Consider the following 22736-nt stretch of genomic DNA (forward strand, 5'->3'; position numbering starts at 1 on the left):
TACTTATTGATTTAAACATTCCAAATAATAAATTTATTTGGATAAAATTTATTAAATCCAAAAAAATCTTTTTCTCCGTTAAGATGAGTTTTAATATAGGATGTAGCTATTATGATGTCGTGAACAAAAGATATCATAAACTTATGCACAAATACATCAACGAAATACTATATATTAATATAGTATCTTGTCAATGACAAATAATTATATCATTAATGATATCTTATTAAGAAGATGGCAGCCTTGTGCGCTAAGTGCGTATATTGTTAACAATAGTTGTTATTTATTGTTCCAAATCACCTACATTTGCGCTAATTATTTATAAAGTGGCATGACATAGATGCGGTATTTAAATTACCTAACTTCCTCTGAGAGTGTGGCATTCTGAGATTTTAATCCCAAAAACCCATTTAACACTCTACAAGACACAAATCATACAATACACTTAGGATGTTTTCTGAATGTCTTTAAGACGTCTCTGAAAGATTTCTGCTGTACTAAGATTTAATAATGGATAGTTGAACTACGACGTACTAAAAGTGGATATGAACACAAGTTTGATATCTTTTGATACACCAATAGAAATATTATATTAATATATTATTGAATATATTATTATAGAGTCCGACCGAAATTTCGGATTTGGTTTCGGTTAGTTTCGGTCAAAAATCAGAGTTTCGATTTATTATAATTTCGGTTTCGGCTGAAATTAAGAAAAAATTTCGATGAGCAAATTAAAATTATACAAATTGCAACGCGCCGGTGAGCGTTCAAAAAACAACTGTTCGATTTTAATTATTAATTTGTTGATTAATCTTAAGACAATTTGAGTACAAACTTTGACGTGATCTTAATAATAACTGTGATCTGATTTCTTTAAAAGTTGAGGATGCAATATTTTTATATTATTATAGATATTTTAATAAAATCTTGTTTTTTAAAGCGTACATAAATTTACAGTACAATTTTCTATAAAATTAATTAAAAAATGTCCATTTCGACTTTGGCCGAAAAAAATGTGACTATTATCTTCTCTCTCTCGCTCTCTGTCTTTTTTTTGTAATAAGACTTATTTAAGTTTTGATTTCCGCCGAAATTGAATGATAACCGAATATTCGTTTTCGTTTTCGGCCGGAGATCGAAAATATGGTGTCGGATTCTAATTATATGTGAAAAACTCATTTCATCGGGATTTAATTTTTCCTACAATTAGTACGCAGTTCTTCGCTTTCGACCGATTTAAATGGCCGTGAATTATCTTCCCACCCATAATCTTTCTACGCATCGCCGTCATCACAATCCAGAGCTCGCTAATAGGGATTATTAGCCGACCGATCGACGGCTCGCGACCGGCGACCCTCCTTTCTACCCCACCCATGTTGAGGGTCCTGGTCGGCGGTCACGAGAGTTCGCGGTCGCGGGGAGGTCAGGTGAGTTCGCGCCGGTCGGGTCGCGCAGCTCTGCTTCGAATCCTCCGAGTCCTCCGAGAGCTTGCGAGCACTTGCGAGAGCTCTCGAGCCCACGTCGCGACACCTGCCGCGAGAACGACGCGGCAGTGCGATTGCGTCGTTTCGGTTCCGGTGTTTTCCGAGCCGCACTATCGTGCGCATCACCGTCTCGCACCGCACCAGCGCGGAAGGCTGAGGAGTGCACGGAGTGCGGAGATCGGGCGGCAGACATGCGGCGTACAGCGGGAGTAGGTGCGTTAGGGGCCGGGCAGCATTCGCGCCGTTAACCCGCCCGGGGGGGGAAACACCGACGACGATTACGACGGCAACGAGGACGGGAACGTCGAGCAAGTGCGTGAGGCGCGTGGCTTGCGGTGATTCTACGATGTAGTCCCGTCGCGTGATTCTGTCCGATTTTATCCGTTTATCCATCTGTCCCTGTCTCTTTCTTTCTTTCTCTCTCTTTCTCTCTCTATCTCTATCTCTATCTCTCTTTCGGATTCTCTTTTTCTTATTCTTTCTCTGTCACCGTCACGTCGTTCGGACACCGGGTGTCGCGGACGGAGAGGACCGAGAGGACGAAGATCGGCGCGAGAATCGCGTGTGTCGGTCACAGAGAATACAGATTGTTGACAGCTACACAGGAGGAAGGATGGCAAGCTCACCTACCAGTATCGAGAACCAGATCGACAGCTTCCTGGAGCAGTTCAAGCGCAGCGCCTCCCGGGCGATGGAGGAGACCGCTGCTCACCATCAACGCTCCGGTAGCTACAACGCCTGCAGCAGCAGCATCAGCCGCAGTCGCAGCGGCAACCTGGACCTGGAGCTCCTCGAGGCGGGTAAGTCCGTTCGATCCGGTCGCCCCGGGAACGGGATCGGAAAGAGCGGAGGGAATAAAACGCGCCACGCGGACCTTTCAACTTCTTTGCGCTCCGAGACTCGTCCGGGAATTGCCATCCTTTCTCTCCCTCGATAATTTGCAATGTAAACAGGAATGAAAAGTACTTATCCTGTTCTTTTCTTAATCCTCCTTAGCTAACATCGAAATTTCTAACAGTTATTGAATCTGTAACTCGTTTGATTTATGTCAATTGAATGGCATTAATTAATTCAGCATTAATAATAAAATGATTTTAAAGAATTAAGATGACATAATTGGTATTTGAAAAAAAAAACACGGAAAGAAGTTTGACTTTTCACATACCTATACATCTGGAGATAATTTGGTTGGACCATTAAAATTAATTACGTAGGAATCTCAAACATGATGAGCAATGCTGTAAAAAGTTTCTCGCAACCAGTTTTGACGCCCTACATAATTATTTTGATGGTCCAACAAAATTATTTTCAGATCTATACCTGTAAATACCTGAAAATAATTTTGTTTTGCTGAAGTATTTAACTGTAATTAACTATACATATAGTTAAATTTTAGATATATTCGGCAAAATCGTGAATAAATATACTAGACAAATACATTTTAATAAAAATAATCCAATTGTAATGTTTTAATAAGAACGGTCGAATTTCTTCATCTATAGATACAGACTTAAAAATAATTTTGTTCTGTTTTCCTGAAGTATCTAAAAATTTAACTATACAAAAATAATAAATATAAATGTGAAGAGTCAACGCTGATTGTAAACATGCGTAATAATTTTAATAATAAATTAATAGAAAAAATTTATATTTATTATTATTTACACATTTATATTTATTATTTTTGTATCAATAAAAGGAGTCTTTATAATAATTATTTTAATTTAATTGATTATTACAATTTAACTATAGTTATTTTAGCAAAATCATGAATGAACACAAAATTAATAAGAATCATCCAAGTTTGTGTAAACACAAAATTCGTAATGTAAAGCAAAATTGAATTGTTCGTTATTTGTAATAAAGAGATGAGTAATTCAATGGGTCCAATAGACCCATCGTTAGCTCCGGAGGGTTAAATTTGCCGCTGAGATATCGTCGCCGGTCCTCAAATCGCGGAAGCTCATTGTCGGATTCTTGCCATGAGACTTGAGAAGTTTCCCTCAAGATCCGCACGCCCGAATGCGCACCTTGGATTTACGTCACATCCTGCCATTAATCCTGCGCGGGGTGTAACTTACGCGGTTGCGACATCGCATCGTCGCGTTGAGTCGCGTCGGATAGATCGAAGAGCTCCAGAGAAGATCTCGCGACTTTACGCCACTCGAAGCTGCATCTGCCTGGATTAATTCCGTGTAATACGACAAATTATTACTTTGTCGCACGTAAATATACACGTGTACTTGTGCGAATGTATGTGTATGGAACAGCAAGACTTTGTGACACTTGATGTTTGAGTTTGACGTCATACGCGAAGTGTCTAGTTATATTAAGCTTGCTCTCGTTTCAATTAGACACTTATACACTTTTCTATATTTCACAATAATCGCAAAGTAACAGTAACATTATATCAGTGATGTAACTTCCTATTCAACAATATACTTGTTTAACAAGTGTTATATTATAATATTTGATGTAATGAGTGTTACTTATACATACTTTTCTACGTAATACTTTTCACATAATAAACACAAACACGGAGAGAATTTTTGTCTTAGAGTTTACCCTGAAAGTATATGATAATCGTGGGACAACATTGTATTTCGAAGAATTTTCATGTAAATCTCTCTCGTTCATTAATAAAATTACAATAAAGTATAAAATAAGTTTGACTAATTTTACTGACGTACATGATAAAAATCTTTAAAATATTATATTGTACCACAATTACCATATTTTCTGGGTAAATTTTAAAAGAAAATTCTCTCCGTGAAGTAACATTATATCAGTGATAAAATTTCCTATTCAACGATATACTTGATACGTACAACAAGTGTTATATTACATTTATATTGTTGAGTGGGAATTTATAAAAATTAATATTGACATAACGTTACTGTTACTTTGTATTGCGAGCATCTTTTTCGTCCTTCAACAAAAGATTTGTTGTTCTTTAGCTAAACTAATATAATTCGTTATACTTGAAATGAAACCCTGAAAAAGATACACTGAAAAAAACGAGACTGGTTGCGTTAATTGGACTATCAGTCGAAAATGAACTAATCGAACTTTTCTGATTGAATTTATTAATTCTAGTTGAGAGATAAATTCTTCAGAATTCTTTAATGAATATGGTCCAAATCTTCTGATTCATTTGTTTTAAAGAATTGTTCTTAGTGTACATATTTATTACATTTGAAGTTTAGTGAAAACAAGAAAGAAAGTCTCAATTCAATTTAGTGCAATGATAAAAAATAGAGTCCATATTCTCAAAAAAATATCGAATACGAAAATATATGAAAGTATACGGAAATAATAGAGTATTTCCCTAGTATATTTTCGTATATGATATTTTCTAAAGAATAAGATTCCAGGCGGTCCGTATTGATGCATTTCCTATTTCAATTTGTGCGCAAAAAGCGCAAATTACGATAAACGAGATCTAACTAAAGAGAAGTGGAAGACCTTAGGTGTTCTCCATTGCTCGTCCTCTCTCTTCTGTGGAAATTTAATTACAGCCCGAGTTTGCGGTTGGATAACTCCTCTTTTGTTTACCCACGGAGGAGGGTGGTTGAAGGGCTCCGATTAAAATCCCCGATTTAAATCCGGCGGTGCCGCCGCCGGCTGACGGCTGTGCTTCATTTATTTGCATATGTATACCGTGTGACGTCGAGTGGAGGCGTCCGTCGGTTTTCGACGGATGTAGAAGACACGATATGTGCACCAGGACGCGAGTTCTGCGCGACCGGGTCCTTCATAATACTGTCCCTCAAATCGCGCGTAACGCGTATCGATCCCCGCGTATTTTATTACTTGGGGATTCGCCAAAAGCTGTCGTCGGAAAGATTGAGGCGTATTCCGAGAGAATCCGCCTTTCCAATAAAAACAACCGTAAAACCATAAAACGATAATCGAAGCCATCGCGAGAAAAGAATCTGTTTATTGATTTCGGCGATATTTGAATAATTAAGTATTGATCAAGTAATTCGTTAAGGGAAGAAGTCAGTTAACTCGCCGCAAACAATTTTCTTTTTAAAGTTAAATTCGAAAGATAAAATATTAAATTATTATTTAAATTATTACATTATTATTTAAATTGTTATTTAAGTAATTAAATTAGTACATTGTGAAAAAGTATTATTTAAACGTATAATTCAAGAATTCACCATTTTATTTAAAATTACATTAACACAATGAAAGAATAATATAATAGAATCTATATTTTTTGTATCTAGGAGTTTTTTAAATAAAAAAAATTGTAGAATATTAAAATTGTGATTGAGCATTTCAGAAAAAAATATTAAAAATATATATAACATTTTGCTATAAATATTTTTAAAAAGGCGAGTCCAAGGGAGGTTTTTGGATCTGCCAGTGTAATTAATCAAGAAGAGAGAAATATAAGCGTTATTTTTATACTTTTTATGTTAAAGGAATTAACCATATTTAAAAATAAGGCGATATAAATTTTTATTCAAACAGCGATTAATTCTTCTTGAGTCGCTCACGCCAATCTCTTCATTGAGTCTGGTTATTCTTCTTATATTTTTCGCTTATATTACTCCACTTTTTATTCTTATTTAAACAGCGACCGATGCACAATATCGCGGATTTATTTGCAGAATTCGCGATGCGGACACGCGCGTTTATTATTGATCAACAAACAATAGGACTCGGTTCTTTTATTCGCATATCGCAATTAATTAAGAGTGGCTACTCTTAACGTTCTACTCGTTAATAATCCATCGACATTCCGTTGTCCTCCTCTCTCTTTAGAATAATTACATTCTCGGTATTCTTGCGTTCTCGAATGACGATAATTAGCCGCGAGTATTAATTGAATGCCCAAAGTGTCTCGCGTGAATTTTTTTCTCTCACGTGCGAATTACAGGCAGCCGTTTGACGATGACGATAAATCAATTTCCGTCTGATGGAGCGAGTAATCGAGTAACGTCGTCTTGCAAAATATCTTTTGTCATGTTAACGTCTGCGTTCACTTTGTAACTAGCTACAAAGTAGCGCTTTAGTTGTGAACGTTAAACGCGTTTTATACAAATACTTTCAGTTCTTTGTCTTCGTTCGATAAACTATGCATGCTATTGTACTTAATTATTTAACAACGATAGATTATTGTTGTTAATTTAAGTTTTATATTTAGGCAATTAGTCAGTCTCACTCTTTTGAAGTGGAATCTCACTCTTAAAGATTGAAAATTCTGGCATTCTTGAAAGAGAGTGGCAGAATTTTCATTCTTTAAAGTGAGATTCCATTCTAAAAAATTTAGAGGACAATTATTGTAGATATAATTATCGATCATTTTAAATTTATGTACAGGTAGATGAATCAGTAAGTAATCTTAATACATACTGTCGTAATTTATGGGGGCAAAATTAAGGTCACTTGTTGACTTATCTATCATATATATTAATCTAATATTCTAGGATAAGTACTTTCCTTTGAAAATATAAAAAAGTAACAGTTAGAGCTAATTAGATCTCAGCTGATCTTTAATCTAATGATTTTTATATAAATAAAGTTTTTTAAAATAATTTTTTTTTATCTTAAATTTTAATTCTTCGTAAAATTACCTATAAGAATTTTATTGTCGTATATTTAACTTTTCGTGAAGTAGGTTATGAGCACGTGAAACCTTGTTCCCCATTACTCATATCTGAATCAATCATTCTGTGTCGCAAATCTTTTTCTTAACATAATACTTAATCCGTATATGTTAAGGTATACGGAGATAATCTATTCATATTCAAGGGATATGAAAGAAGCGTGCGAAAGTCAAATCAACGTTGCTTCTCGAATGAATTAATTGAGGAGCAGACTCTCGCAAATTTCGTTGTCATTATAACGTTGCTGCGCAGTGACGTTATAATGATAACGAAATTTGCGTCAAGAGTTACAGAATAGATCTGCAGATTGGATCTTATTCGTGCAAAATGTGCATTTGCGTGATATCGGCTGACTTTGACAGAAAGCGACACGCCGCGAGTCACGTGCACTCGTCCCCTCCACGTCGACTCGACTCGTTCGCCATTGGTGATCCTCCGCAGTTCCTCACCTCCCCTCCAAACAGGATCGTAGTTAGGACAGACGTTAGCTTGATCCTCACTCGAGAATGGGCGTCAAATTCTTCTCTAGGAATTCGCTGGATTAAATTACATAGAAAGAACAATTTTGCTGAAGTATCTCAAAATTTAGCTAAATACAGATCTGGAAATAATGTTACATATTGCATTATAAAAATAATTATATAAAGAATTCAAGCTAAAATGTCAAAATTTTTTGCAGCATTGTTAATCATGCTTAAGTTTTTAATTATAATTATTTAATAATTCTTTGATGTTAAACAAAATTATTTCCTCTAAATTTTTAAATACTCCAGTGAAATCAATACTTCCGTGCACGAAGAATTATCGAACTTCTGTCTCACGACTTGACAGCGTAATGGCCTTGTGCTGTTGCGCGATTAATTATGCTCGAATAGACAGTAAACTTTTCTTCCGACTTTCGCAATTTTGGGTGCAGCTGCCCAGTGAGAAAACGTAGATAAACGTCGCGTATTAATTATTAATTACTTTGATAATTCAACAAAATTATTTTCACAGATTTATGACTGCACTGAAAAAATATATTGAATTTTAATAAATCATTTGTTTGAATAGTTCCAACTAAGTATTAATTACTTACAGTACATAAATATTTATTCATAAATAATGATTCTTGTAAATAAATATATCTTTATATTTAAATAAACATTTACTTGGCACTATTCAAGTAAATATCTTTCGTAGTTGAATATTTTAATATTTCAACGAAATCTTTCATACATTATGAAAAGCATTGTCTGTCAATGTTTATTGAGAACGCGGGCCCGAAGAAGTCAACTCGTCCCTGCGGCGACGTCGCGTTATGGCGCCGCCGCATCGCGACGTACTACCGGAACCGCGGATTTCCGTATATCCGTCCGCGATCACGACGCGTCTTGGAGCTACGTTCTTTCCTCGTGTTTTCGCGCGAGGAAGCGGATTTCCTCGATTAAACACTCCTCACGTCCGTACCCGCGCCGAGTGCGTATAACGCCGTGGGTGCCACCGTGACCGCAGCGGGGAGTCGCCGGCGGTGGCGGAGGTGGCGACGGTTCTATCGATCACACGCGGAGCATCGACGGGCGTGTGCGTGTACAACGCGCTCCTCGTGCGTATTCCGTTCGCGAATTTCGCGCGCGAGTCACGCCGGGTGAGCGAGTGCAGTCCGCGACATTAATTCGCGCGTCCTTAATTCGCCTATCAACGCGCATTATCGTCGCGAAAAAGTGACGTGACGTGATAATTGAACCACGTGCGAGTTAGTTACTTGGTTTGCGAGGGAGATCCGCCGCGCCGCGCCGGTTGGCGTCGCCCCGAGAATTGTTGGTCGACGAAAATAGATCGTCGCCGCGGATCTTGCACGCGGAGAACCGGTCCGTGGTCGCGGTGAGTGAGTAGATCGCGTCGAGTTTAACGGGAAGCACAATGTATCTGGCAGCGCGCGGGAATTTCGTGGGAAAGTGTTCTGAAGGAGTCCTGAATTTATGAAGCTTGATAGTAAATTATTAAAGGCAAGATCGTAATCAACGGAAAAGATGTCGGGAAGAATTCTCACACGTCATGCAATTATTCGCGCGAGCTTCTTTTATGCAATATATTACCCGGCAATGTCATAACTGTAGATAACAACCTTGATATTTCGATTAAAAAAAATAGTTCCATTATATCAGGTGACACGGTAGTGCCTCGGTTGTCAAGTGCACATTTTATATATTTTTAATATATTAAAGGTTATATATTAAATAATAAATATTAAATTCAATTTATATATTAAATAATAAATTTAATATAATATTAAATTTAATTAAAGATTAAGTTAAATAAATGTATATGTTGAATTTGTACAAGTCATGAAATAATTCGAATTTTATTCTTTATGAGCGTACAATATAACTGCTATAAATTATTATAAACATTTATGTGAATTATCTATAGGGTTATCCAGTTTCTAAAGATACTATTAAGTCTTATATCTGAAAAGTTTCTTGTATTGTGTCTCAAAGCAATAATTCCTGCGGAGTTATAGTTTCTATCCTTATCAAAACTTTTTCTATAAAATGATAAAGTAAAATCCTTTTCGGAAATAATAAATCTCAAAGTGAAAATTTTTGCAGAGTACGTTTCTATTCTTATAAAAAAATTTTATTTTAATAATAAAGTAATTAAAAAAATTTTTTTTAATAATAAAGTTCGAATAATAAAATAAAATTCTGTTATAAAAATAATAAGTAAAATCCTTTTTTAAAATTTGTTTAATGCAATATTGATGATCGTATAGACGTCCATTGGTGAAATTTTGAAACGAGCTGTAGCTCGGTGGTAAGCTCATTTCCAAGGTATTGACAATAGAACCGCCTGGTGGCTGATAACACCATGACTTATCAACGAGGCTAGTGAGGTATATATAGAGAACGAAAAGTCTGAGAAAAAGAGAGAGAGAGAGAGAGAGGTGCGACATGAGCAAATCGAGATGAATAGACGCTCGTTAAATTTGTGATTGCTGCCGGCTGCGGTAAATTATTCGCCAGAGTAATAATCCTCGTAAAGTGAACTCAAGCAAAACCGACTGGCAAATCTCCTGAGCGCGATAAAAGTTTACCGGCGAAATCTCGTGTGATAATAAGTGGAAATACTGTGGGCGCGATAAAAATATGGGTGGAAAATCATCCGCTGTGTGTGTAATATTTTACATTTCAGAACTCATACTCTTTCATTAATGTTATTCCATATTCTCAATTCTCAACTCTGCAGACATTTTTTTCAGAAACATTTCCTCACGAATCGTCGTAAACCTTCGGATTGAACCATAAATCACTCAAGAATTATATATTGATCTAATTTGGAATATTAGATAATAATTTTTAAATAACAATGTTTTAGAATAAATGAATAATAATTGCTATTTTATAAAAATAATTAGACATAGATAAATAATTTTCTAAGAATAATAAATAAATATAATATAATAATAATAATTGACATTTCTTAATAATAATAGACAAATTGAAATTAGAAATTCCGATTAAAAATTTCAATATTTTTATTTTACATATATTATTACATATATATCGACCGCTATCTCTTTATTAAAATAATATTTTAAAGTACTCAATTTATCACTAATAAATCTACATTAAGCACGACATTAATTATTAATTTAATACCGTGTGTTATTTTTCCGTGTACATTCTGTACGACAAAGAACTAATGCAGAGGCGTCCCTTCGCGGAAGGGTTGCTGGACGCGAGTACGTCGAGTATCGATCAAAAAGAACCCTCATGCAACTTTGATGAGGCTCTCTCGTAGCTCATATAGCGCGTGCAATCGTGTGCAACATGACCGGCGCATCCTCATGGCAAACTGTCGAGCGTAAAACGATGCGGCCGTCGTCTCGTGTTGTAACTTGATAGATGTAATTGACTGTAAATAGAACACGGCGATAGAGATACTGCCCTATTGTTTCAGCGGCGCCAGAGAAATCTCGCGCACGTCGTGCCAATGAAATATTAATGCTTCGAAGTAATATCCAAGACAGATATAATTGATCGTGTAAAAGTAATGACTCTAAATATATTACTTGCTTTTGTATGCTGCCGAGACGAAAGGAAATAGCAATTATTGTATTGTTTATTTATTCTAATATGTTTTGTACAATAAATAATTACCTGAGCTTTTAGTCTTAAGCTGTAAGAAATTGATCAATCGTAGTCGATTATTTTTCTCACATTCGATTATGATTGGTCAATTTTTTACTGCTTAAGACTTAAAGTTCAGGTAATTTATTATAAAAGTCCATAAGACATTATTATTTAAAAATCGAGATGATAATTTTTAATATTATAGTTGATAATATTTAAAATAAAGGTGATAATTTTTAAATAATAATATCTTAGAATAAATAAACGACATAATAATTGTTATTTTCTTTAATAATTAGCAAAATTAACAATGCTGCAAAAAATTATTATTTCTATTCCAATTACATATATAATTTTTGAGTGATTCATGGCTCAATCTAAAGATTTTCAAAAGGAGAAGATTTAAATTATTAGTACTTTAAATGTTATCCTGACATAAATTGGTTTGTAAAACTGAACATATTTGCTATAACAATATATAATATCTATTTGATAGAATTGAAGTTAATTTGTACAATAAATTCTCAATATTTTTTATCGTTTATTAAAATTATCATGACGCACCTCACGTTATATTCGAAGATGAGATAAACATTTCAAGGATATTGTAAAGTTTCCGGAAGTCTGGGTGGAGGATGAATCAAGGAATACGTAATACGTCAATTGACGTAAACTATATATCAAACTGTAATCAGCTGACAACATTCAACCGGTTTATAAAGTAGGAGAAAAACCGAGACACTGCCACGACGAAACGAAGCGCGCTTTTTAATCGGGAAAAAGAATTCTCGCGCTCTGCCAGATTTGAAAAGGCCTGTAGAGGAAAGTCCTCAGCCTACTTGCATAGTTTCGATCAGAATAACCGATGTTATCGCGCAACGTTTAATTACGACGCGGCGATAACTCCCGACAAGCTAACTTCTGCCGTTGTCGAATAGCCAGTTTGCTTGCAGTATCGTGTACCAATTTTCGTTGCATAACGTCGAAGCTGACGATGTACAGAGTAGCTCAGCCTCGACTGGAGGCTTTCACGTTAAATTACGAAGCATAAATTCTGATTGCACACTCTCGAGATTTTTTAATACATTATTTCTCGTTTTCTATGTCAGCATTTAGATCGGAAGTTATTATATTGATTGTAACGTTTTGGCAAATTGAGATAACAAGATTGTGACATCGCAATTTCCTCTACCGGAAAGAAGTTGAATACTGTCAAAAAATGTCCTCCAACTACGAGGGATATCACGAAGAGAACAATTTTGCTAAAATATCTAAAAATTTAGCTAGATACAGATCTGAAAATAATTTTGTTAAACTATTTTATTGGATTGATTCTTCTGTATAGATCTGAAAAAATTCTTTGTATCATCAAAATAATTGGGACATGCAAGCTGGAATGTTAAAATGTTTCGCAGCATTGCTCATCATACTTTCCTACATAATTATTTTGATAATCCAACAAAATTATTATATTTTTAGATTTCCATTTACCTAAATTTTTTTTAATATTTAACAAAATCATTTTTTCCATGTAGATCTGTAAAATAATTTTGTTGATCCATCAAAATAATTAAGACATTCAAACTGCTTGCTGGAACGTCAAAAACATTACTTATCATACTCGAGCTTCCTACATAATTATTTTGATGGTGCAACAAAATTCTTTTCAGATCTATATTTGTCTAAATTTTTAAATATTCTGCAAAAATGCTTTCTTTGCGCACGAAATATTCTGTACATCGCGATATTTTGCTACATAATATTGTTACAATACTGCAGTTTTGCTGTCGCGATAGTGTCGCGCAACGTATTAAAGACTCGAGGACGAAAGTCGGAGCCGTTGAAGTGGACGGTGATTTGAGTCGCTCAGTGGAATGAAAGGAGCTGTAGCCTGGTCGATGATTCTCTACGTGGTGGAGCGTTGATTGTACAGCCGACGCTATTGTACAAGTTGCAACGTTCCGTGACAATACGATAAGTATCAGCCCGCCAGTCAAGCCAAGATGATTCTTCGCCGAAAGTCGCAGCATAGCTGCAATTGTCCCTGCCATCAGCACTGCTCGACTAAATGCGCAGGTTTGACTTGCATCGCTAGTACTTACAATCCTCAAAACATATCGTTCACGGTGTAGAAACTCGTCGTGTTTTCATAATAACTATCATTTTCATATAAACTCTGTCATATAAACGTTGTCGGCTTTGTTTTTGGAGTATTGTTCATTTGACGCTGTTTCCTTTTGTTTTCCATGTCTGTCATTTCATACAATTTATTAATTCATAATAGGAATTACGTGATACACATATTTTTTTACGTTAATTGAGAGAACATCTGGATCCTTTTCATACAGCACATTGCAATTTTCCAGCAATATTGCGGTAACATCTTTGGCGAAAATAAAAATGGGAGCCTAAGTCAAATGTAAGGGGAAAGTAACAAAAGCGTAAATAAAGTTTCTAGGAAGGGAAAATTGAAACAACGAAACGTAAAAGAGACGTTTATGCTTTTAGAAGTTTCATTGTTTCTAGTATTCTTCCCTTGCATTCGACTTACGTCCGAGTTACTTCCGAGTTTTATTTTCGTCACGGATTATAAACATTGCTCCAAGCTTTTGTGCTGTACGAATTGACTTATTCAATTTTTTATTATTCATTTCATTTTTTGAAGATTTTTTAAATTTAATTTTTTTAATGAAAAATAAGATTGTGAAAATTGTTCCAAATCATTACTAAAATTTAGAAAATCTCAGGATCACAGTAACTCATATACTTAATTTAATTTTAATTTTAAAATATTTCAATTTCGGATTAATAAAATCAATAGATCAATTCATACAAAAGCTTGCTACATTACTGCAACGTTTACAGTGCCGCAATATTGCTGAAATTATTTTCTGCTGGAATTTATAGTGTATGAGAATTAATAATAATAATTAAGAATTAAAAACAGAATTTCAATAATCCATCAGGCTTCTCAATCTCCACTACAAAAAGTTGTAATTGTTCATAAAATGATTTGACTGCCGAAAGCATGACTGCACGAAGTGCTTTGAAAAGCTTTATCTAGCCTTATCGGGAAGTGCAAATACGTTTCTATGTTCAAGTAATTTGAATATATAAATATCTATAAGTTCGTCGTATCTGAAGCGAACGGTGTTTTTCGTGACGTCGACGAACGAATTCCACGGCTTTAAGCGTAGAACCAAGAAACCGATTGTTCTCTAGACACGCTTGCGAGATAAGAGGCTTCTGCTATTGTAAAAGCCGCACGTTCGCTTCCGCGGTTTCAATATTTCAATGCCTGCGACCTTGGAGGGCAGAAAGAGACGTACGGGGGTTGGAACCGTGACGGAATGAAGCACCGAGACGAGCTCGAAATCTTCCCGTTAAGGCTATAGATGTAATCCACTTAATACTGCAAATGCTTTGAAGCATTCTTTCATTGGTCAATTCATAAAATTCCTCCTTCTGATTGATCAACGAAGCATTTGCAGCATTAAATGAATCGCACTTCATGGCACACAAAAAGACTTGAGCAATAAAATTAATGTAAGCGATAAGTAAATCGACATTTTGAATTTGCTACTGCTTACGTTATTGCCTTACTATTATTGTCTCTACTGTAATTAGCCAGTTCGCTCTATCGATAGCTTGTTGTAATAAGCCATTACCTAAGCTTTTAAATCTTAAGCTGTAAGAAACTGATCAATTATAATCGAATGCGAAAAGAATGATTATTGTTGACACAGTTCCTTACTTAAGACTAGTTAAAAATTTAAAGATAATGGCTTATTGTAGAAAGCTCATTACTGTTTATGTCTTATTGCTCCATATTTTCTGTCAGGTTTACGATTCCACTCTAGAACGCCTAAAATCACGAAATGAAATTTCTTTAATTTGCTGCAATCAAGAGAGAGAATCAACAAGACGGAGAATCGATACTATGTGAAGTGTAGGTTAAGCGAACACCCGAGTGTTCGATCGACATCGTAACTCGACAATAGATCTGTTTTTTATAGCTGAACTAGTATAGACTCTTCGTACTTAAAGAGTGTGTTCAGCAGAAAAAGCAGCTTTGCAACTGTCGTAAAATTCTTTAATGTGATTGTACTTGGCCTTAGGTCTTCGCTGAATCTATAATATATAGATGAAACCAATCATATTAAAGAATCTTACAGTTGCAAAACTGCTTTTTCTGCTGAACGTAGCTGTAGTGAAATAGTTATCTGTTCTTCTTTTCAGCTGAACTTTTTGCAGCTTTCATCTTTCCTCATTTTTTCTCCTACGTAGAGAAAAAGAAGAAAGATGCAAAAAAATTCAACTGAAAAGAACATATCTTAGATGTATGTTCGAAATGTTGTTAAAGCAAGAAGGAAAATTGCAACTCAGTGCAGCAACGAAAAACGAACTATTGAAAAGTTGATACGACTATTAAGATTTAAGATCGCGAATAGGATTCTTTTTTACATACAGCATAGATCTTTTCAGCAATATTCCTGCAACATTAGTATATTAATAACACTAAAGAAGAATAATATAATAGAATCTATGTTTTTATATAGAGTTTCTAAATTAAAAAATATTTTTGGCATACCAAAATTGTGATTAAGCGTTTCAGAATTGAAAAGGATCTATCGTTTGTTGTTAAAAATTTGAAAAACAGTAAATAATAGCAATTAAAAACTAACATTGACTCTTAGTCCTTTTTTACTTTTATCATCATTTCAGAAATATTAAAAATACATGTAACATTTTGCTATAAACATTTTTAAAAAAGGAGACTCCAGGGGCCACAGTCTCTGTGTCACCTTCCGTGGATCCGCTATAGTGAACGTTGCAACAATATTGCTACAAGCTTCTCTGATCCGGATTATGTCGTCGACCGTCAAAAGAACCCGTTTCCCCGTGTGCGGTGCTATTTGGAGCGTGCTCGCCGTCTCGGCGCGCTGCGCATTGTGCATATATGCGGTCTCCAGGGTGGCGCCCTTCCCTTACTTGCGCCAGGGCGGTGTAGCATTGCGGGGGTTGGAGGGGATTGGAGGGGTTGAGTGCCAGGGCTGTATCCGCATTTTCCCGTCAATCAATAATCCGTACACTTCTCTCTCCGTTCAGAGCGACATCGGGAAGCTTTTTTACCTCCCTTCGACGGGAACTAACGACAATGTTCTTCCTCGATATTCGCGATGTTGTGAATACATTAACGCACTGTGCGAAAAAGCGTCGATATCACGTGCGAATTACTTCCGGGTTAAAAAAACGAATCTCTCGTTAGTCTCGAATTAATGGCGTTATATCCTACAATTCGAATACTTGTGCTTCATTAATGTTTTACAACTTCTGTGGAATTTACAGAAGATTTAATTGTAATTAACGATTGTGATTTCCCATCTTGCGTTTATCGAACAAGCCATGTGAGCATCAAGTTTTATTAAGGGTCACATCATACAATTCTTCTCAAAAGATGTCTAGAGGAGTCTTATAAAAATACCCTTAGGGTTTTTTATGGACATCTTCAAGACATCAGTCGGAGAAATGTGTCGTGTCGGATGGCACACAAAAAAATTTAAGCAGTAAGAAAATGTTGGATTATAGTTTTTACTGTGATTGGCCAACTTACGTTTTACTACTGAAGTTTTTTACTCCTACCCTAATTTTCTATCTGTAATCATAGGCTTGTTCTTTCTCCAAAATTAAACTTCTTGATTCATTTTCGATCTATTTTTCCAATATGAAAAGAAAAAGAAGAAAGATGAATCGTGCAAGAAAGTTCTGGAAAAGAACAGGCTTTATATTTTTACTTCCTCTGTCCAATTTAAGTTTTTTTTTACTATTCTACATTAAGAAAAATTTATGATTCAAAATAAACAAAACAGAAGATTCTATAATTATATCAATCAGAATTCTGAATAGATTCAACTAGAAAATTCTGATTTGTTAATTTTCAACCAGAATTCTATTTAAAACAATTAGATTCTTTTTCTAGTGTAGGCTTTCAGATATAGAAATATAGAAATTAAAATTCAGGGTTATTTTTCAACATTTCTATTATATTATATTACAAAATAATTTTTGACAAGATATTTTAGAAGGGAGAAAGAGAGAGAATTGGATTCTGTTCTCCTTTATTTTGGAGAAATTTAAAAATGTAATTTTGCTCGTGCCCAAAAAACTCAAACGGAAGGTTAAATTCCTTTTTATTAAATTTTTCGATGCGAAACATCTGTAAGATATAAAATGTAAATACTTAAGTTATCAATTAAAATGCAAATAACTGATTTATCAAATAACTAAATGTCCCACTTTAAGTAAATGTCCCAGACAGCACAGAATATTTAATATTTGTGATATATATATATATATATTAATATTCAATTTTTGAAGTATTATAATATTTCATACATATTTTATATAAAGCTTCATTCAAAATATTATTAAACAGTAAAGGATTAAATATATATATATGTATATATATATAATAATTTATGATAAATATAAATATTTCTAATAAATAAAGTATTTTTTACTTGGATTATGTCTCATTAAATATTTTCATAGCGTTTACTATAACATTTACAATAAATTTTATAATATTTATAATAAATCTTATAAGTATTCATAAATATTTTGTAAATATTTTATAAATATTGTGTAACTATCTGAGATATTCTCTACATACAATCATATTTTATTTTTATGATAAGAACAGGAAATTCTATCGCAATCTATGCAAAACCTCCTGATTAAAGCGTAAAACGTAATTGAACGTTTTCTGTTACTAAGGCAAATTCAAATGAGTGTCCGCGATATTTTTTATCGCGACGCGATAACGAGAAAGGTGCAGGGTACCGTATTTTAGTAGACGGTACTGAAAGAGGGCCCCCTCCCTTTCGCCACGACAATAACACGAACGAGACGTTCGCTATTTCGTCGGGAGTACTAGCTGGTGTATTACGGCGCGATTCATTGTGATTCATTGTTACGTGCTGCGAGATCGAGTTCATGTAGACACCATTGGATGCCATTTCGTCGACCTGATATCCGTTGAACTGTCGGATGGCCAAGCCGTGGAGCTCGTGACAATCCGTCGAAACACGGTGAGTTAAAACTGTCGACGTAGCACTCGTAACAAGCCATAGAGACGAAAGTTGACGACCGAGGGGAACGATTAGCGACTCTCGACCTTATGGTCGCAGCTGCACTTTCTGCACTCTCGCGCGATACCGCGTTCACTCTAAACTCCGCTTGCACTTTCCTATTGTTTCCTACGGAATACGCGGTCCAAGCGTCCAAGGTAACATATCTCTGAAATCTGATCTTCCTAACTGCACTTCGTACACTTCATTCCGATTTCCTTCCTTGAATTATTCCGAACATTTCCGGATCGTGTGTATGTACACAGTTACCTCATTCCAGCAAGTGCAGAAAGTGTAACTTGAAGGAGCTGAATACATGGATATCTATTTCCTTTTGTTTTCTTTTTAGGAGATATAAGTCAACATAATTAACACATTTGAGTACAATTCGCCATTTAAAATTTAAATGGAATGCCATGTGTATAGTGTATGCGCGAATTTTTAATACCTAACCTCACAGAATTTACAATAGCTTAAAATTTCTCGAACAGTGTATTTTTCAATATATATTACAAATAATAAAAGTTGGTTTATGAGTGCGCTCTAATATTGTTCAATTGATTAAAATCACACGCCGATTCTCCTTCCGAACAAAATCGAAAAGTGTCGATTGAATTTTTTGAACAAAATTGTAGGTGGATTCGACGTGTGTCGATTTGTGTCAAGTGTTGACTGTAGGTGCTTTCCATTTATTGACACAAGTCGATACAAACATCACTTTTCATTTGCTGACACAAGACGACATTTGTGTCAACTTGTGTCAGCAAATGAAAAGCACTCCTAAAAAGAAAACAGACCCTTTTGATGTAGTTGTATTGAACTGCACTTTCGCACACTTTCTATCATAATAAAAGTAGTATGTATTTGTTGGTTGAAGAGAAAGGTGAACGAAACAAAACGCAGAAAGTAAAATGCAGTGAAATTAAAATCTTGCAAAATCATTTACGCTTGAAAAATTTATTTGTCTTTATGCATAACAATATTTTCCAAATCTATTTAAATGATCTTCGAATGGTGTACTCTAAATCTTGTTTTATTTCCGCAATTTATTTTACTTTTTATTACTACTTTTACTACTTTTTATTTCACTGAAACTTGTGTGATTATTAGATAATTGTAATTACTTTATCCAAGATGCTAAGATATATTATTTTATCATGACAGGAAACTATTGTATGAATTGAGATACAATATGGAGCTAGTGTCAGGAAACGACAAAGAAAAAGTGAAAGCTAATGCAGAAGCTGCTATTGCTGATAAAAATAAAATAACAAAGGAAATTATAATGGAGCCAGTATTGGAAAGTAATAAGGAAAAAGCAAAAACTAATGTACAAGTTGCTGTTGTTGATAAAAATATAGCAACAAAGGAGCAAGTAGTAACAGATGCAGGGACGAAGGTAAACTTTTAAATTATTAAATTGTTATGTCTATTTTTATATACAATTTTTAGTGGAAATTATATTAATAATAATAAATCATTTAAGAAAAAGAATCTTGTTTTCGATCAAATCGAAAGATTGTAATGCTTAATAATATTTATATATAGATTTACATTTTTCATTGCAGTTCTATAAACTGCGCATTGATAGTTTAATTTAAAATTTAGATTTTAAACGCAATGATAAACTGTAGCTAGAAATAACATTAACAATTTTAATCAAAAATTTGATCGCCAATTATTAAATGATACTATATATGAATATTATTAAGCACCAAGATGTGTTTTGACTAAAAATAAGATTCTTTCTCTTATTTGATTCCTTTTTTTTTTAAATTCCATGAAATTTATATTTGATATTTTGATATAATTTATATATCTTATCGATAAATGCACTTTAGATTGTATTAAACAGTTTCTTGCAATTTAAAATTGACAATTTGCTTGACATGCATCGATTTCTCTTTATTATAGAAAAACGAGGATTCCATCAGCAAGCCAAAGAAAACCGTCGCAAAGGTCAAGACGAAAAAGGTTCGGAACAGTCAAACGAGTAGCGAGCCTACGAAATTGGAAGACAATCTGTCCCAAGTAGTGGATCGCTTCAAGAAAGGCTGCGAGTGTGTCGAAGATGAGTGCTTCAAAGGTCTAAATCCCGAGGTGGTTTATCGGCACAGGTTAAACATCGCGGAACTAACTAAAGCTGAGCATGACATGTATTTAATGGGCGTGACGATGGCCTGTCTAACGGATCCCTATCAAACAGCCCGGCACACGGAACGACGTAGATTACGTGCGCAGTACGTTTATCAGGGTCGGAGAGTGTGTTTGGACGCTTTCCTGTACCTGGAGAATTGTACACATTATCAGCTCAAGCGAATCCGGAAGCATCTGATGACGCACGGTGTGACGCCGCGCGTGCACGGTAATCACGGCAAGATACCGCACAACACGTTCTCGCTAGAAACATACAAGATCGCGATGAAATTCCTGAAGAATTTCATCGAGATGCAGGAGACGAAGCAGAAGACCAAGCTCGCCAAGAACGCGCCGTTGCATCTACCGTCGGATTTGACGCGGAAAACTGTGCACGACTTATATATGCAGTACTGCAAGAAGGTGTCGCCCAACGTCAAGAAATTGGGCTACTCGACGTTTCGGCGTTTCATGAAGGTGCAATTCCCGCAGGTGAAATTCGCCAAACTGGAGTTCGCGAGAAGTCAGACCGTGCAGAATCACTGCACGACCGAATCCGACGCGAGAGACGACACGGGCCAACGGAGATCACCCAAGTCGGAAATCGCCCTCGAGGCAAAAGGCAGTAAAATACTACCGTTGGTGATAACCAGTGATTTAGGACAGACCGATACCTACGTGCTGACGCCTATCAGAAATTTGCATGACAATTGCACTGCGACTTATCAGGTCACTACGCGCGGGCTGGTACTCAACTGTTATCACACGATTGAAAACAAAAGCGTATAACGTGGAAGACTGAAAAACAAAATAATGAAAAAATAATTTTATACAAACGGTATGCGTGTGTACAATATATGAATGTGATATATAATGTAAGGCTGTATTTCCCTGACAATTGCTCCCGATTTTAAACTGAGAATCAGTAATACCAATATAAGAAATATGTAAGTACAATAATCTTTTAATATATATGAACGAAATATGAAATTATATACAAAGATTTTAACTTATGCTACTATTAAGTACAATTTTGTTGAAATATAAGTATGTATATTTTTTGTTATATCGAATAAGCAAGTTGTGTTCCATCAAAATGTAGATGTGTAACAAATATAAATAAGCTATGTTCTATCAAAAACATTTGGATGTATGAAATATTTCTGCAACCAATAAAAAGCATTTAGCCAAATGTTCGTAGATAACATATTCATATATAAGACTTCTATAGAAACAATGAATAAGAATAATTACGTAAATTGTATTTGTTAAAAATGTACAGTCTTATTTCATATAATAAAATTTTTTCTTTGAAACTGAAAAATAATTACCTTATTTTTCAAGACCTTATTTTTTATATCACCTTATATATATATATATATATATATATATATATATATATATTAGGTGTTGGAATTAATTCGTAGCGTTTTACAAGTGATGGGACTTTCATTAATGTATTTTTTAATGCTCATGTGAAATAAATAACATTCTTTCATTAAAAAACGCTACGAATTAATTCCAACACCTAATATATATATATACGAGAGTTCAATGAACTGATACCAAAAAGTATAGAATCTTAATATTTTTTTATCTTCCTTGAATTCCAGACATGGAAATGAAGTAACTATAGTAATAACAGTTACAGTGCTTCTCAATTCATGCAAACTTTCTTTATCGTTATTAATTACATATTATATATACATAATTTATATATTTTATTTGTAATATGTATGTATAAAAGTGTGTGTATTTTTTATATTTTCATATAAAATAAAACCGAATTTAAATTAATTAATGAGCAGAGATAAAATCTAATATTAATAAATAGCAGATAAAATTCTAGTTGCAATTATCATAAAACTGATTTTTTAAAAGTTTTAAAAATACTAAAAATAATGCGTATTATATATAATTCATGGTTAATTTCCTTTTCTTCTAATGGCTCATATCTAAAATTTTATTTCTTATGTATGCAAAGATAGAAGAGGCGTTGAACCGTTGCGGGACTAAGTGTTTTCTAGGATGTATCGGTAGTTAGAAATTAACTATCTTGTCTTTCAAGATTCTTGGCATAATTAAGGATATAATCTCCCGTTTGAGAGCCTCTTGGTTTACAGTTATATCAGCAATATTGTGGGTACTGCAGGAAACTGTTTGAGCTCAGTGGCATGAGCAAGGTCATGTGAGTGCAACCTTCTGATCAGATACTCGCATTCAGTACACCAGTGAGACTTGAGCCGT

General features: G+C 34.6%; 2 protein-coding genes and 1 long non-coding RNA gene across 8 annotated transcripts in view; 2 read left to right on the top strand and 1 right to left on the bottom strand.

The window, feature by feature from the left end:
• The first annotated feature begins 1561 nt into the window (after positions 1 to 1561).
• Positions 1562 to 22736, top strand: part of LOC105149517 (guanine nucleotide exchange factor DBS) — a 31653-nt gene continuing 10478 nt past the window's right edge. For 2 of the 5 annotated variants that reach the window (XM_011061971.2, XM_011061974.2), the window contains exon 1: positions 1563 to 2287. In XM_011061971.2, the coding sequence (XP_011060273.1) occupies positions 2101 to 2287 (187 nt within the window). In that variant the 5' untranslated portion in view covers positions 1563 to 2100. Of the gene's footprint in view, positions 2288 to 13162; positions 13300 to 22736 lie in introns of those variants that run through there. The other 3 variants (XM_011061978.2, XM_011061975.2, XM_011061977.2) reach the window with 3 other exon arrangements.
• Positions 7037 to 8327, bottom strand: LOC147907774 (uncharacterized). Its single transcript, XR_015546848.1, has 2 exons — positions 8187 to 8327; positions 7037 to 8117 (listed from the first exon to the last, which is right to left on the bottom strand). It is a non-coding gene; the product is annotated as an uncharacterized LOC147907774 (long non-coding RNA).
• Positions 18097 to 21816, top strand: LOC105149516 (hypothetical protein). 2 transcript variants are annotated; one of them, XM_011061970.2, is made up of 3 exons: positions 18097 to 18314; positions 19518 to 19752; positions 20268 to 21816. In XM_011061970.2, the coding sequence occupies exons 2-3, from the start codon at positions 19546 to 19548 to the stop codon at positions 21276 to 21278; spliced, it is 1218 nt and encodes a 405-aa protein (XP_011060272.1). In that variant the 5' UTR covers positions 18097 to 18314; positions 19518 to 19545; the 3' UTR covers positions 21279 to 21816. The 2 variants fall into 2 exon arrangements, with proteins under 2 accessions (XP_011060272.1, XP_087267758.1); XM_087411632.1 differs by lacking the exon at positions 18097 to 18314 and adding an exon at positions 18333 to 18984.

This window comes from Acromyrmex echinatior, chromosome 12 (genome assembly GCF_024713525.1).
Source record: "Acromyrmex echinatior isolate Ae372 chromosome 12, ASM2471352v2, whole genome shotgun sequence".
In the NCBI taxonomy this organism is placed as follows: Eukaryota; Metazoa; Arthropoda; class Insecta; order Hymenoptera; family Formicidae; genus Acromyrmex; species Acromyrmex echinatior.

Coding starts and splice junctions, on each gene's coding strand:
- LOC105149516 (XM_011061970.2), top strand. CDS start 19,546: ATGGAGCTAGTGTCAGGAAACGACAAAGAAAAAGTGAAAGCTAATGCA. Junction 19,753..20,267: donor TAACAGATGCAGGGACGAAG/GTAAACTTTTAA, acceptor TCTTTATTATAG/AAAAACGAGGATTCCATCAG.